Source organism: Lagenorhynchus albirostris, chromosome 8 (assembly GCF_949774975.1).
Source record: "Lagenorhynchus albirostris chromosome 8, mLagAlb1.1, whole genome shotgun sequence".
NCBI classification, from domain to species: Eukaryota; Metazoa; Chordata; class Mammalia; order Artiodactyla; family Delphinidae; genus Lagenorhynchus; species Lagenorhynchus albirostris.
The window spans coordinates 64,193,455-64,210,429 of NC_083102.1; the positions used below are offsets into that span (position 1 = coordinate 64,193,455).

Sequence of the window (16,975 nt, forward strand, 5' to 3'; positions counted from 1 at the left end):
CAGAGGCCACGTAGGAGAACTGGACTTCACCCCCACCTGGCAGTAAGGAGCAGTGCCCCCCTAGCTGTTGGCACAGATATTACTGAATGAGAAGACTGTTGACATCTCTTAACTTAAACTTATACATGCAACCCCTTCTCCACCCTGGTCCTGGTAAGGAATGGCCAAAGTACGAATTCTGTCTTGCTGTTGTTACCTGGGCAAGGCTGGGTGCAGGTTTCCTCAAGAACCACTTTTTTATTACCATCTATAGTGGGTTCGATATCAGTACAGAATTCTTCATCCACTACCTTGCTGAAATCATCAGCTGACCCATCACTCACTACACAAGAAATATTCCTTGTTCTGGTCCCTTCGCCACACTGGGCATCCTGAAATGGAGGAAGAAATAATTAGGAAAAAAAAATAATTCATTGGTTAGCTTATCGCTTACAGTCATCTCTGCACCATTGATTTTGATTTATGAGCAGTTAAAGGAGCATTTGAAACCCTAGGGAAGAAGTCCTATAGGGCAGTAGCTATAAAGCATAGCATGAACAATTTATTTGTTTTCTAGCCAAAGACAGGCAAATAAATTTTCATTAAAATGAATCAGTCTCCAAATGATTTTAAAATACAGGACAGGGAGTGCTTGTTATCGAAACTAATTAAACAGTTATGAAATGGCAAGGTACCTAAAATCTTTAACAGGAAACATGCTATCTGTAAGCTCTGCAAATATTTCTGAAACCAAGTCTCTCCAGATAATGAATACACACTTCCGTACAACTTTTTGAGATTGGTTACCTGCACTTGGCATGCAGACCACTGGCTGTATTGCCACCGATAACAGGGCTTCACTGGGCAAGGCTTAGACTGTTCCATCAGCGCAGGGCATGGTCTTCCATCACCCTGAAAGGGCTGGGTTACTGTTCTTCTTCGGATCATTTTTCCTTTAAGAGATACAAAGTGGTGCAACCTCAGTGATACACTACAATTGTGCAAGCATATATCTTTTTTTTTTTTTTTTTTTTTTTTTTTTTGTGGTATGTGGGCCTCTCACTGCTGTGGCCTCTCCCGCTGCGGAGCACAGGCTCCAGACGTGCAGGCTCAGCGGCCATGGCTCACGGGCCCAGCCGCTCCACAGCATGCGGGATCCTCCCGGACCGGAGCACGAACCCGCATCCCCTGCATCGGCAGGCGGACTCCCAACCACCGCGCCACCAGGGAAGCCCAAGCACATATCTTACTGGGAGAAGGCGTCAAAGACATTTCTTCCGAAATGAGAGGAACAAGTAAGGCTTAGATGTTTTGGAAAGAAAGATACCCTGATTCAACCTTTCTGCAGATTATTTGATATGACTTAAAGCAAGAGGGACATTTTATTTCATATTCCTTGACCATCAGTCTAATGCCAAATAAAGCACAAACAAACCTGTGAGGCCACATGTTTGAGAACACTCTGACCAAGGAGACCAGTCAGAAAGCTGACAGTTCACAGGACATTCCACCATGCAGGACGTGTTCATCTGCCAGTTCTTCTCCAGGCCGAGCTGAAAGGATAGAGGTAGATCTATTTGTACTGACAGGAAGGCATGACCACAGTGCAGTGTTGAAGGAAGGAAGAAGGAAAGGCAAGATTGGAGCGGGGATGAGAGAAGAGGAGAGGAGAGGGAGAATAAGCAATATGCATAATGAAATAAAAAGATGTCTGCAGGACAAAGACCCAAACTGTTAAAAATATAAAGTGGTTCAATCCAGGAGAGTGGGAGCAAAAGGAACAGGATGAATAGAGGAGCCCATTTACTCAATATACTTATATATTGTTGAATTTTTTATATAAAAAGTGAAAAAAGGAAGATTTAATCTCCAAATTAGTTGAATTTCCCTAAAGGAGGAATAAATAGGTGGAAGCACAAATATTTTCTATTAGTTAAAAAGCAAGAATATCATCACTATACAGATATATAATTGTATTTGGGGGATATTATTTATTTTTACATGTGCATGTCAAACTGAAAAAAGAGCAATTGCCACTCAAAACCAAAAATATAATGTACTAAAATAATATAAAATAGTTTTAAAGTAAGCTACCTCTGTCAAAAGGAGGGGTGGGTCACTAGAATTTTTATTATGAATATTTTATATACATTTATTATTTTTTAAAAAAGATCTTCTCTTCCAGAACTGATCTCAGCAGCTAACTGTGGTGTAATTGTTATTTTGGCATTAGTCTCTCATCAGATAATAATGTTGTGCATTTTACTGCATTAAGTAGCATTACTTATTTAAGTATTCTACGCTTAAAATGAAGGATGAGATTTCAAACTCATCCACTGTATATTCAAACATTTAAAAAGTCAAAGGTACAAAGTGGCATTGAAATAGAAAAAATAAGACTTCTTAGGAAAGTGCAATTTTTTAAATTAGTCATCCTTGGGGATTTTCAAGACCTTTTTTATTTCTGCATGAAAGTAAGTTTGTAGTGTCTAATTTACAGAGCAGAAAATGGCAAAAGAAGGTTTTTCTGAAATGTTATGTTGCGGTTCAAGTAGAACTCTTGGCTCTAAGTTATGCACTGAGAGAGGATCAGATCGACGATTTATGTACCAGATCCCTCTGTAAACACTCTCACTATATTCTCCATCAGTAATACTTGACAAAGCTGAGTATTTGGTATGAAAACTTCTACCGTATCACTTAAATTAAAATTAAATTAAATCACTTATAATCACTGGAGATTAGAAGTTTTAAGGTGATACGATAAAAATGATGTGTTAAATTTAAGGTACCTAATAGTTTCATGGAGAAAGGTTTTGAATCACAGAATTCAACTACTACTGGCTTATTTATTTTGCTAGAGGGTTAAAAAGGATGTCTGTTTACAGATACTTTGGGTACCCAGTAGTAAGACATTTCAATTCTGTACTACTTTTTCTCTTAAATTTGTTGTAGCTTCTTTTTCTCTTCTCTCTGTATCTATCTATCTATCTATCTATCTATCTATCTATCTATCTATCTATCTATCTATCCTATCATCTATCTAATCTATCATTTATCTAAACATATATTCAGGGATAAAAGAATAGGAAAGGAGAAACCAGTTATTAGGTATCTAGTGAATTAATGTCTGAAAAACATCAAAGACAAAAGTGCTATATAAATGCTGGATGGATTTAACCCTAATTTTCCTCTTCGTTGGACAGTAATGCCATCTTTCTTTTGGGCTGTTAGAGAAACAGCAAGAGTTAGCTACTGCTGTTACACTCAATTCAGGGTTTGCACATGTATTAGTAGGTAGGCAATCTACTGTTAAAAAAGATAGCCAGCTTTTCTCAGGGCTGTTATTTAAGTCTACTGCTTTTTAGGGTGGATAAAATGGGATATGAGTTGTTTAATCCAATTCCTGTAGAGAGTAGCACTGCTCTCCCTGAATACAGGGTTTACTAAAATGTTATGATTTGAATCCCTGTCATCACAGTATTCAAACATTATAATATTTGTACATAAAAGTAAATTTATCTAGGCTCCTGGATACTTAAAATTATTTCTCAGGTTTTTACCCACATTTCACTTAAGAAATAAAAGGCCCTATTTATATCTTTGTCCTGTAGTCATAAGATATTTAAAAACTGGTCTTGTATGATTTGGGTTTAGCTTTCTAAAAGCTCTCAGAGCTATTAATAGTTATCTCATTCTGACCCAGGAGGACACTTACATGTGCATTTGCAAAAAAAGAGACATATTAACCAAGTAGAGGTAGACCACAGAAAGCTCTCCAGCCTGTATATAACTATAATAACATTCATTAATAATAATGTTATTTTTATAATGGTCACATCACTTCGATGTTATTAGTTTCAAAGCCAGACTGATTCAGGTATAAAAGTTCTGATGAAATCTAAAGCAGTAATTGACTAAGTTATGTTATAAGATGACAGAGCAATTTATTAACTCAACAATTTGTTTTCAGCACACTTGGGAGCTCTGTTCCCATGGACAGAGATACAGATAGTTAAATTAGGTCCACAAGATAATATCAAAGATATCAAATGGATTAAAATACTTCCATCTTGAGTTTTCCCTTAGGAGTTTGAATAATTTACCACGAGCTTATAATAACCCCTAGAATGTGTAGACAGACGTCATGGTCCCAAGTCTACTGAACCCTAATGAGGTTATAAGTTCCTCCTGGGTGTTACAGGTCTGTGGAGGCTGTTGCTTATCTTGGTTCATGTTTAACCCAGTGGCCTCAGATGCAGGAGGAGTCAAAATCTGTCAGGAATGTGAGTGCCCTTTTGGTCTGGAAACCAGACAAAATAATCAAAACCCAAAGTGTAGCTTCATGAATACTACCGAAGGACAACAACTATGTTTTCTCGCGTTTCCTAAGGTCATATTAGAAATGATAACATTACTTTTGTAAATTGGAGAATTAACAGTTACAATTCTCTGTACCTAAAAGACACTAATGGCAGACTCTATTCCTTTGTTTGAACTTCAAGCTCTCTCTTATCCAGACCTGAGTCTTAGACTCTCACAGCTGGGTATTAGATCCTAATATCAAAATCTGCTACCGAACCACATGTGATCGTTTTGCAACAGAGAGAATAAATGATGGCTCTTGGCAGGTGTCCCAGGCAACACAAAATTCGTATGAAATTACAAAAGATGATGAGTAGTCTGATTAAGATTTATTGCCTTTATTCACCTTGATTACTTATTGTTCCCCGAGCATTTCTTTCAGAATAGGCTAATTAGCATACCTTTGGGCTCCAAGCAGAACAAAATACAGGAAATTATGTGTAGAAATCAGTAGTGTTGGACAGTGTCTCTTTTCAAGAGAGTGTTCAGCAGCCTCTGAATAGTGCCGAAAACATCTGCTGGCAACGAGCTGCATAAAGCGCTGGTCAGGTCACTTGGCTCAGCATGAATTGAAATTATTAGGGAAGAATTTACTCGCAAAGACATAACAAAGCATCCCCTCACCTCTTCACAATATTTCAGGTTAACCGACTTGCCATCACTTCGAACACAATCCCGCATCCTCGTTTTCATGCCACTTCCACAAACTGCCTTCTCACTCAGCTGACACGTACTCCAGTCTGGAAGGAAGGGAGCATATCAGAACAGAAGGCTATGCATGAACCGGATTGCAAATGAAACTCGGATGACCTGAATCCCATATTTAATTCACAACTGCTTCCTAAGCCCCGCAATCAGTCATCCCACACGCAGAGCGTATGGGCCCCGGCTTTGAACATATCTGGAGTCAAATGGAAATGCTGGCGTTGCACATCGCTACAGGGACTATTCCTCAGGCAGATGTCTCCCTGACAATCTTGCTAGCTAGCTGTTTGGTGATACTGTAGAAATGGCTGTGGCCTGCCGATCAAATGTCATTTAAAAACTTTTCTCCTAACGAAAGTAGAAATTTACATTTCAACATTTTTGTTTAAGCAAAATAATCATAATTTTAATGGCTCGTACTTTAGGTAGTTATATCCAAATAAAACTGTCTTTCACTTACTGTCCGTACTGTACAATACTGTAAAATGTACGCTTATTTATTTCAAAATCACTTTGGCCATATTTATTTAATTCCCTTTATTATATGTCTTTTGCAAAATAATTCTTTCTTTCCAGGGTAATGTAGCATGCCCCAGAGAACTGTGATTTCATTGTGTCATGAAAGGAAACTGAAGAGAAAAACCGAAAGAAGCAAAAAGTCAATCTGACTGCTGTGTATCACTGTACAGTCTCTGGGGTTTATTTTGGTGTGAAAATTACTTGGGAAAAATTCCAGAGTAAGCTTCAGTGTTGCCCTAAGTCATACAAACCATGAAAGTCTTCTCTCCTAGAGTATATGCCTTGATGGTGTGAGATGAGGGTTTGGGAAAGAAATGGAATTTAGAATAAGCCTTTTTTCTAAAAAAACACTCATCTATCTTTTTTCACCTATACCTTTGATAATATTTATATCTCTGAAATGTTTATATTCTCTTCACGCACTTCTTGGCAAACTTAAGATTGCTGATGTCTTTACAGCAGACTAATCATGCCTGTGAACTGCCCCCACGGAAAGAACTGTTGTCCCAGTATTCACAGTGATTAAACACATTCTGAAGAAGAAAGACATCTTTCAATAAACTGATACCCATGGGAAGATATACCTTTTATGTGCACCTTCTGAAAGTGGGAGGGTGGCTTAAATAGGAACCCTTAGACTATTCTCCGTCTGCCTTAAGACCTAATGTTTGTGTGATCATTTCATTCTCTATTTTGATGTTTATGAAAAATAAGGCAGAAAAGTATTTCTTTCAGTTAATACGGAATTATTTCTGGGAGAGGAAGCAGCATGTCCAAAAGGCATGCAGATGGAGTTGAACAACACTTCCGGAAATGCTGCTGAGCTGACAGACGTGGGATTTGGCCTTTAACTCTATAAGGAGATGACTATTCACATACCTGTTACATTATAATCATAGTGGAAGCAGTTTTTGTTCAGGTTACAGGGTTCCTTCTCAACAGCATCAGGGCAGGCTCTTCCTTCATCAGCGGGTTGTCTGATGGGATCAGCTGACCTTTGCCGGAAACTGCTTTGATTGCAAGGCTGACAGAGAATAATATAACTCCTCAGAAAGGTGAATACTCAGCCACACAAGAGCTAATGTATTAGGGAGAGCACTGGAGCAAGAGCTAGAACCTTTGGGACACTGGCTAACTTAAACAATCTCATAACACCTCGGTTTCTTCATTTATAAAATCAAGGTGTTGGATGAGTTTCTGATGTTCCAGCTAGCTCTAAGATGCTGGGAACAGGGAATGTTGTCTGCCATTCCAGTACACAAAGAATGTTGCCTGCTGTCTCAGTTTTGCAATGATCAAGGCACCAGCCACTGCAGCTGCTGCAGGTGATGTGCCCTGAGCAAAACAGGATGGAGGAAAAGAGGTAGCATTCTGTGCTTTGGATACTGACCCAAGATAGTTAAGATACATGTCTAAGGAATGATTTCAATGAGCCCAGATTCTTGCATCTTCCTATACACAGGAAAGCACTAAAGTCATTAACTAGAGATGTCTGTTTTAGTGATTAGCAGTAATCTTTTGATGTCTGACTGTACGTTCTTTCCCAGGAAAAAACTCCTGTTTATCCTGGCTCCTCCTTTACCTTTTCAGAGCAGTTCCTCAGAGCTATCTAAAAGGTTGTCTCCCAGGCTATAATCCTCAGTAAGATCCCCGAATAAAGCTTAACTCGCAACTTTTAAGCTGTGTGTGTTTCTTCAGTCGACAATACTTAAGAGATGTGTCTAACCTGAAAAGATATCTGCACCCCCTTGTTTATTGCAGCACTATTTACAATAGCCAGGATATGGAAAAAACCGAAGTGTCCATCAATGGATGAATGGCTAAATAAGTTGTAGTATAATTATACAGTGGAATATTATTCAGCCATAAAAAATGAGGATTTCTACAATTTGTGACAACATGGATAGACCCTGAAGGCATTACGCTAAGTGAAATGTCAGACAGAGATAAACAAATACTGTATGATCTCACTTATATGTGCAATCTAAAAAACAAAAGAAAAAACAAAACTCTTAGAAAAAGAGATCAGACTTACAGTTACCAGAAGTGGGGGGAGGAGAGAAGGGAGAATTGGAGGAAAGTGGTCAAAAGGTACACATTTCCAGTTATAAGATAATAAGTAGTAGGAATGTAATGTACAACATGATGAGTGTAGCTAACATTGCTGTATGCTATACAGGAAAGTTGTTAAGAGACTAAATCTTAACAGTTCTCATCACAAGCAGAAAATTCTTTTCCTTTATTCTTTTCTTCTTTCTTTTCATCATACCTGTTTGAGAAGATGGATGCTACTGAACCTACTGTGGTAATCATTTCACAATATATATAGATCAAACCATCATGCTATATGCCTTAAACATACAATGATGTCTGTCAATTATTTCTCAGTAAAACTGGGAGAAGAAGAGCCTATGTGTCGAATATTAATAGATACATCACATCATCCACACAAACACATACATATGGTCATATTAATTACTGTAGAATACTAATAACTAATACTAATAATACTAATACTAATAACTACTAATAACTAATACAGAAATTATAATCTATCTATTTATCTAATATAGTTGACAGGACCTGAAAAATGGTTTTAAGGCTGACCTTTAAATAACTAGTCATAGACAACCTTTATTTTCCTAATGTGCACACATATATGCACACAAACACAACTTAGCACGAATTAAAAAGACTGGTTGCCATTCTCCTACTGGTACAGTCTTGTTTTGAAAACATTTGGTTACTAAGATCAGAAACAGTAACTTCAAATCTGATCCTATGGAATTAAATAGAATTGGAAATCATTTGCATATGCTTGTGAAACAGCTGATTCTTTTTTTTTTTTTTTTTTTCCGGTTCGCGGGCCCCTCACTGTTGTGGCCTCTCCCATTGCAGAGCACAGGCTCCGGACGTGCAGGCTCAGCGGCCATGGCTCACCGGCCCAGCCGCTCCACGGCATGTGGGATCCTCCCGGACCGGGGCACGAACCCTTGTTCCCTGCATCGGCAGGTGGACTCTCAACCACAGCGCCACCAGGGAAGCCCGAAACAGATGATGCTTAATTGCGATTTAACCTGTATCCAAGTCAACTGCCAGCCCTGTTTTGCTCCTGCTATATCAGTTGGCTGCTAATCAGCATCTTTAATAATGTTAACACTGAAATAGAAAATTAATTTCTCCTTGAAAACATGTATCTGTCCCATATTATATTTCAGCAAATTAATTCCACATTAGATGTATCTTTTCCATGATTTGATGCCATTCTGAAGTGTGCAGCTTTACAAAGGTACACAAGGGTAAGCCAAATTTCCCACATCATCAGCCAGTTCTGTTTCAAGTGACTCTCCTCCCAGGGTCCCATGGAAGAGGCCCTACGGGCTGCTGAAATCTAGAAGCTTTGTGTGACTGGAAACTCTCAGCTGGCTTTCCAGGCCCAAAGAGACTCAAGAGTCAGTGTGTGGAAACAGATTCACTGATGCACAGCTTTCTTCTTTCTACTCCCTTTCTTACCAGGATCTTCTGCGTTTTAGTGTCAGTACTCCTGCTGCCATACCCCTACCGTGTGAAAGATTATTCCTACAATTTTAAATGGATTGGGCAAAAAGCAAGGGATGATAATAACCTGACACCATTAAAATATTTTTACTAGATTTTCATTCTTTTTCCCTTTACCTGGAGGGAATCATTATCACCACTGCAGTTTTTAACATGCTGTGAATTCATAAGCAAATGTAAAGGCATTTTGGGACTTCCCTGGTGGTGCAGTGGTTAAGAATCCGCCTGCCAATGTAGGGGACACGGGTTCAATCCCTGGTCTGGGAAGATCCCACATGCCGCGGAGCGTCTAAGCCCTTATGCCACAACTATTGAGCCTGCGCTCCAGATCCCACGAGCCACAACTATTGAAGCCTGTGCTGGGTTTAGGAGGATGGTGGAGGAGCATAAAGCTTGCAAGAGGTTGAGCTGTTTCAGTGTGAGTCCAAACATTGCTGATTTTAAATGGCACAGTCATAAGAATGAAGTAGCCAAAAATACGCCTTGCTTTGGTAACTAATTTAGTAACTAATTTAGTAACCAAGCTATTATTTTCTTAATAATATTTTTAAAGCTTTAGTGGTAAGGAATTAAGCAAATTCTACATTAATAAATGGTTAATTGTCTCACCAAAGTGCATCGGGTCCACGGACCCCATTCAGTTATCACACAATCCTCGGGACATGGTAATTTGCACTCTCTAGAGCCCAGAGGCATCTCTTCTGGGTCACAGAGGTAATCCTCTACATGGTCAGAAGGGCCATCCGCCGTGTTCTGCATGCATCTAGAAGAAAACATACCTATCAGTGAAGGAACTAGGACAACTGAACAATGGCCAACCCGTAAGGTACAAGGTTTTTCATAAGACATCACCATGGAGATGGGGGATGGGAAGCTTTGCATTTAATGAATAAAATTCTCCAAACATAAAGACGTAAAAGGATCTCTGCCTCCCATACCTAGTTGTATAGCTAATGATTTAAAAATCTATGCTTGCATGTATCATAATCTTTTAAAGTTATAGCCACTGTGTATACACTCTGTGTGCATAAACTATGTGTCTTCCTCTTAAAGGAGAGGGTCATTTACACCCATATATGATGCAGAAACTAATGAGTTCACCGAAGATATTCATAGATGGGTTACAATTTTGGAATATAATGCATGTTTTTCTTCTGAGGAAAATGGTGAATTCCATGGAGAAGGCAGATTCATATATGATGGAAGACAAGGCACACTGAAATCTCCTAGGGAGAGATTTCAGTAAGTGGTTTTGAGAAAGTAACTGATGGCATTTATCAAGTTGTTTTGTCATTTCAAAAGTAATTTTCGCTTCCCATCTGCTGATAACCTTAAAAGAAAGGCAGAAGTGAAGAGACAATCATAAGAATAATAGCACAAATTCTCTAAACGTGGTTGTTGGGATCTTCCTATATCTTGACCCTTTTTATTCTTAGTTTTCCTTTTAACAGAACAAATTCAAACATTTTATTACATTTCATTCTATTGTAAGCAGTCATAAAGGGCTCCTTAGTCATCTCTTGGGAATCTAATTAATGTGGCTAGTACCAGACTTAACTTTTACTGTAGTTAATAATCTCTCAAGGCACTTTTCGAATAGAAGAGAAAAACTTTATCCCTCATTTGTAACTCAGAGAAGGTCAACCAAATTAATAGGTTTGGGAAGAGAACTGCACTGCAGGAGATGAAAAGGAAGGCTTGAGCTCTTAAGCCTCTCAAACCCACTGCAATGTTTTAAACTGTTGGTTGCATTACATTACCAATTATATCTGGAATGTCAACTTTTCTCAGGGATTTACAATCCGTAGGGACATTGCATCTTCACAAATTTCTGCAGAATCACGTTTCTATACAGCGCTGCTAATTTTAAGAGAAATGTGGTTTTCCTGTGGAACGCATTCAAAGACTGGAAAACTAAGCTGTTGGTTATGTCTTAACTGGGTTTGTAAGCTGGAAAAATATCCACACAAATACCCACCTCTGCATTTTTTTTGATACTGAATAAATATATAAAAGGTAATCACAAAAATATGCAAATGTAGACAGACATTTATATAGTTTCATTGTTGAAGGAAAAAAATAAATTATAAATTTCTCTGGGAGAATTTTAGTTTCCCAGGAAAAAAGTTCTAGCTTCAGTGGCATTTTAAAAATGTTCTGTTGACAGCAGCTATGAGAGGACGGAGCAGACGGGACAGTTCAATCTCCAAAGTTGGATTTGCTAAGAAAAGATTACATTAATGTGAGGCCCTGACATGATGTACAAGGATTAACTTGCAAAATTACCTACTGATTCAAAGTTAAGGACAGATGTTCAATACTCTATTAAGTAGTTATGTGCATAAAACTTTGTTTTCAAAGGTATTTCTTTTCCTTCGATTTTTACTATACAGGTAATAGATTCATTTTAGGAAAATCACAAGAAATAATACAAATTCACTACATTCTATCAGAGATTACCACTCTTAACAGACTACTATATTTAAACATATATTTTCATTTCATTAAACAGGAGCAAACTTCACCTACTATCTGTACCATTTAGGAAAAACAACAATACATTATAAAAATCTTTTTGTGTTATTAACTGTGTTTCTAAGACATAATTTTTAATGATTACATTTGAATTCCATCTTTTGAATGTGCCACAATTGCTAAAAACCCTTCTTGTTGACATTCAGATTATGTTTTATTTATTTGAGTTAGTATTAATGATACTTTTATCACGGCAGAATAGAATAAATATTTGGATCAAGTCTTGAGTCCAAAGGGAAGCACTTTAAGTTCATTTGCTTTCTTCAAATTCCTGGCCTTTTCTCCTTTCCATAGGAGAAGGGATTATGCTGTGAAAATACTGAACTATTTGAGAAAACAACCACCAAGTTGGAGGCCAAGGGTGGGCCCAGATGCCCACCACAGTTGTAGCAATAAGGGGGTGCATTGCCTGCAGAAAATTCAAAAGCAACAATAGAAATAACCAAATCTGTTTGGTTTTTATTATCATCATGTGCTGGCAATTCTACAAAAATGTTAGTGAAAAAATATTCCTTCCCAGCAGGGCAAACCACTACTATTACTCAGTCTTTGATGTCACACCATCCTAAAAGAGAAAGAATGAGATATTTTGAAACCTGCCCTCTTATAGACTCTTCTGTCCTGAAATGTCACCCAATGCTTGCATCTAACAGGACATTTGACCTTAATTAGCAGAGGGTAAGGTTTGGGAGGTATACTACTGAATAAAGAAAGAAACATTATTACACAATCAGAAATTCCAATCAATACTGATCTTCTATTTTCTCTGTTTGCATTAAAAATGTTTACTGGAAAAATAAGTTGCCTAGAAGAGTTACTGTGTTTAAGATGTGTTTGGAAATGTTGAGAATACCTATTCACAAAGCAAAAAGCAGCAACATATACACAGCCGAAGGGAAAGCCGAAAGAAGTTCATTATTATAATTTTTTTAATAACAAAAAACACAACCTGATCAAATTTTTAATATAAGAAAAATATTTTTATATTTGAAAGAGAAATTTTAAATTTGGCAGAAGATTGGTAGAAAACAGAATCTCTGTCTTTTTCTTCCCTGTTTCCCTATTAACTCATTACCTCCACCCCACCTCATCCACCTTTAAAAGTTACTCCGTAAAATAACTTGAGAGTTCAGATGGGCTTTTGAAAAAAGAGATAGAGACTATTTTTACTGGAAGAAATGTTTTACATAGTGTGCCAAGGTTTTATGATATAAACGTTAACTTGTTCTACTTTCCTACTGAAACAGATTAAGAAATAGGAATCTTAAATTCATGAAAAATTATGAGTGAGAATGGGATTCTTCACAACAGTTGTTGTCAGGTTTTGGATGTTTTTATGTTTTTCTTTACTGTGTGTCACTCAGCAGAGCTAGAAGAAACTGGTTGTAGTTAAAGAGTGACAAGAGACTTGAGTTTGAATGCAACTGTCACTTTACTAGGTGTGTGCTCTCAGCACACTACTTAGTAAGTACTTCTGAATCTACTCTGTAAAGTGGAGATAATAAAGCCTCATATACTTGTTTCCCAGGTTTGAGACCCTTAAGGATCATATGTAGATGGTGTAGGGATAAGTTAATGAGTTAATTTAATTGTATTACAATTATTACAATAATTTAATTGTATTAGGTTTTAGGGAAGTTCTGTGAATATGACAGGGTCTCAGTTTGGAGAAACAGGATTTAATAAAGGGGACAGACATGTAGATGGATCTTTCAAAACAGTGAGGGGTATGTGGGGTATTATAGAACAAGGCTGCTCAGTAGAGCTTTCTATGACAATGTAAATACTGTGCTGTCTCACAGAATTGCCACTAGCCACCTCTGGCTCTCGAGCACTTAGAATGTGTCTAGTGTGACTGAGGAAATGCATTTTATTTAATTTTAATAGATTTAAAGTGAAATAGTCACACGTGGCTAGTGGCTGCCCTACCGGACAGTGTGGTTCAGAAAACAAATGAGAGGCACTAGCCAGCAGGGAGGTTTAGGGAAGGCTTCCTAGAGCAGATGAGAGTATTCAAAAGATAGCCAGTTCGATACAAAGGATAAAGAGTTTACAAAAGATTATCACTAAGATACAGTTAGAAATATATTTGACCTTTAAGGAAGAAGTTACTGGGGTTGGAAAATCTGCACTCATTCACCTCACATTCAATATGCAGCCCTTTCCCTGCAAGAGTACCTTGAAGCAAAGCTTCCTAAAATCAGAAGGCAGAGGATGATACACTGCTGCTGGAAGCAGATCCCTTTAGAGCTTTCTACGAACACAGACTCCATAAAAATAAAATTGAAGACAATTTCATTCAGGAGATTGGGAGGAGGGCAAGCTCATGTTGGCACATGAGAAATCGGGAGGTGGCTGTGCCTTTGCTTCTCTGTGTAACTAGGCTTGGCCTTACCTCACTTTTCGGGTTTGCACGCCCTCTCCACAGTTGTCCCGCATGTTCACAAAGGTCACCTTGCAGATGCTCCATGGCTCTGTAACCCATACGTACTGGCTGCAGTCACTGTGGCAAGGGACGACCTCATACACCTGAAACACACACGGTTCTCAATGACCTCACCTCATGGAACCCCATGAGGTAAGTAGAAACACTTCATATCACAGTTATCATGATATTCTTGTTTAGCTACTCTGAAGCCTTTCCTTTACTGTTCATTATTCTAAAACAGGAATATAGAGGATCTCTTGAGAGTTCTAGCAGTGAAGGGTACGGCTGTGTTGTATTGTGCTGCTCCTCTATCACATTGCAGCTGGAGATTGGACCTCATGGACCACATCAGACACATTCCATACTTTCCTAGACTGACCCTTACCACATAGCATTGTAATTTCCTGGGCCATATGTCCTGTTCACAGTTTCATTTGTCTTCAGTACTTAGCCCAGGATGCTTGCTCATATATCAGGCATTCTATAGAGATTTGTTGAGTAAGATGAATAAATGAATAAAAGAATTAATGAATTAAGTAAGCATATAAAAGTAGCTGTTTTCAAATAAGTTTAATTTGGCCTGTTTTCCAAATAAGTATGTATACCAATAAGAATTTTGTGTGTGTGTTCCATATATGAAACTAAATTAGAAGATAAATAATATGAAATAAAGCTATCTTAAAACTAACTAAACCTTGGAAGCAAGGTCTGAAATTGGTCTCATATTACACAGGTACAAAGCGGTGAGGGCCACATAAAACAAAGCAAATTGTCTCTGCTCTGGTGCCCAGAAAGGCTTGCAGCCCCAGGTCTGGGGTGGTGTGCTTGGCTGTTTCAGGATTTTTAGCACAATGAACCAATTATGCTCTTTTCTCAATGAGAAAGAAGAATGACTAAATAAATGAAAAAAAGGACCATAATCCACTGCAACAGAGCTGACTCAACCATTAAAGAAAAATGTCTCTCTTAAAATCCTTTCAAAGTCTATGATAACTCTTATTTCCTATTTTACATACACACACACACAAACTACATGAATATTTCATATAACTATTTAATTCCAGAAAATATAAATAGTCCTCTGGAGCCATTCTTTCGTGCAAATTTTAGTTTTACTAAACATCCAAGTAAAGTGAATAAAGTGGACCTATTCCACATAGGAATAAAAAGTGTGTACTGTTGGAGTGAGAATCTGTAATTACTGTCATAAGTTATCACCTTCACGTTGGGTGCTGTATTAAAATAGGACTAAATACTATTTTAGTATTTAGTAAAATATTACCCTACAAGTTGTGGAGAAGGGAACAACTGAAGGGAAAATGCCACCTTTCCTAATCCTTTGATGGCTTTCATTTTAATCTACACTGGAGTGAATACAAATCAGTTCAGAGCCACCTCCTGCTACCGCTTTGAGCCCACCTGCACCTCTGCCTCTCCGAGAAGCATGCGACCATTAACAGGAGGGGTCATTGCCTTTTCAAGGGTGGTGAATTATGCTTGCTCTCCACTATCCCTGTACCTTAGGCCCTGATAGTGAAATGAGAAAACACATGTAATATGCTAGGAAAACAAAGGGAATAGCTGCAGAAGAAAAATTTTATGGAAAACATGTTTTCCCCTATAAAAGATAAGAGAAATAGCAGGAAAAGAAATACATTCTCTGATGTCAGGAGTAAAATGAAAACAAACAGCACTCTATTATGAACGATGAGGTTTAAAAGTTCTTACCTGGGCCTGGAGTAGTGTTCACCAGGAATGAAGAAAAGAGAGAGAAACAAAGATAAATTAAACAAAGATAAGTATATTTGATGAGAAGAACTCATGTTCTAAGTTTCAAATATTACCCATATATAAAAGGTGGGGTTTTTTTTGGTAAATGATTAGAACATCTTTCTTAGACCTTAAAAGAGAAAATCCAATTCCTTATTACTGTTTAAAATTAAGATACACAAATGAGTACTGCAAACAGCAAGTTAAGGAAAGGATTTGATGGGCAGGATGAAGAAATCAAACTGAGTAGACATCAAAATACGTATCATGGGGAATCAATATATGACTGCAAATATCTTGTGGTTCAAATTGTGAGTGGACTATCTATAGATTGACTGACTGACTGATATATTGATTTTAACGCAAAGTACGACTTAATTACTGAGGAACGTATAACTGCAGTAAAAATCTATATGATTTACAGTTTTCAACACTTACACAAACCTTTGCATATTCTTTACTTTCCTAACATTTTACTAACAAATAAATCCCTAGAAGTTTCTATTTTTTAATGTAGAACATTTGTGCTCAAAGTCAAAGATTCAGGAATCTATTATTTCTTGTTTTAGCTTTGATTTTTCCATTGTTGATGTCTCAATATACCACCAGTAGGCTGATAACAAATACTCAGATGTCCTTATCATACTCTGCATTAGATTATATCAGAGTGACAGAGAAACGGCTTAGGTTGAAGAGTTTTTAAGCAAGGACAACTTGGTACAACCAATTTGAACTTCTTCAAATTCACTATTTAAAAAATGCTAAGGCAAACATAGCTCATTTTAATTTTAAAATCTGGCTGTTCACGTACACACTAAAGGTATGAAAATGTGTAGAATTTATTTGAATCATGGATAAAAATTTATTAAAATTTAAATTTACTATTGGAAATTCAAGATTTCAAAACTTGCAGAATAATATTCTTTTGTATTATAAACATTACATTTCCATTATTCTGTTTAATCGGGGTCATGCATTTTCTTCTTTGGAAATATTCATTAGGACAGAGAAACTCGATTACCAGTAGATGGCAGCAGTGCAGTATATTATTCACCTTCAGTTGTATTTAAGGGCAAGTTCAGCAATTTTTCTTTGGGGGGAAAAATCAACATTCTT

The 16,975-nt window shown here is 37.4% G+C and overlaps 1 protein-coding gene across 1 annotated transcript in view; it reads right to left on the bottom strand.

The window, feature by feature from the left end:
* Positions 1-16,975, bottom strand: part of THSD7A (thrombospondin type 1 domain containing 7A) — a 455,380-nt gene that overhangs the window by 20,866 nt on the left and 417,539 nt on the right. The window contains exons 15-22 of the mRNA XM_060157103.1: positions 15,818-15,823; positions 14,057-14,190; positions 9,736-9,889; positions 6,448-6,592; positions 4,969-5,084; positions 1,415-1,532; positions 787-932; positions 197-371 (exon numbers count right to left, since the gene is read on the bottom strand). Of these exons, the coding sequence (XP_060013086.1) occupies positions 197-371; positions 787-932; positions 1,415-1,532; positions 4,969-5,084; positions 6,448-6,592; positions 9,736-9,889; positions 14,057-14,190; positions 15,818-15,823 (994 nt within the window). The remainder of the gene's footprint in view (positions 1-196; positions 372-786; positions 933-1,414; positions 1,533-4,968; positions 5,085-6,447; positions 6,593-9,735; positions 9,890-14,056; positions 14,191-15,817; positions 15,824-16,975) is intronic.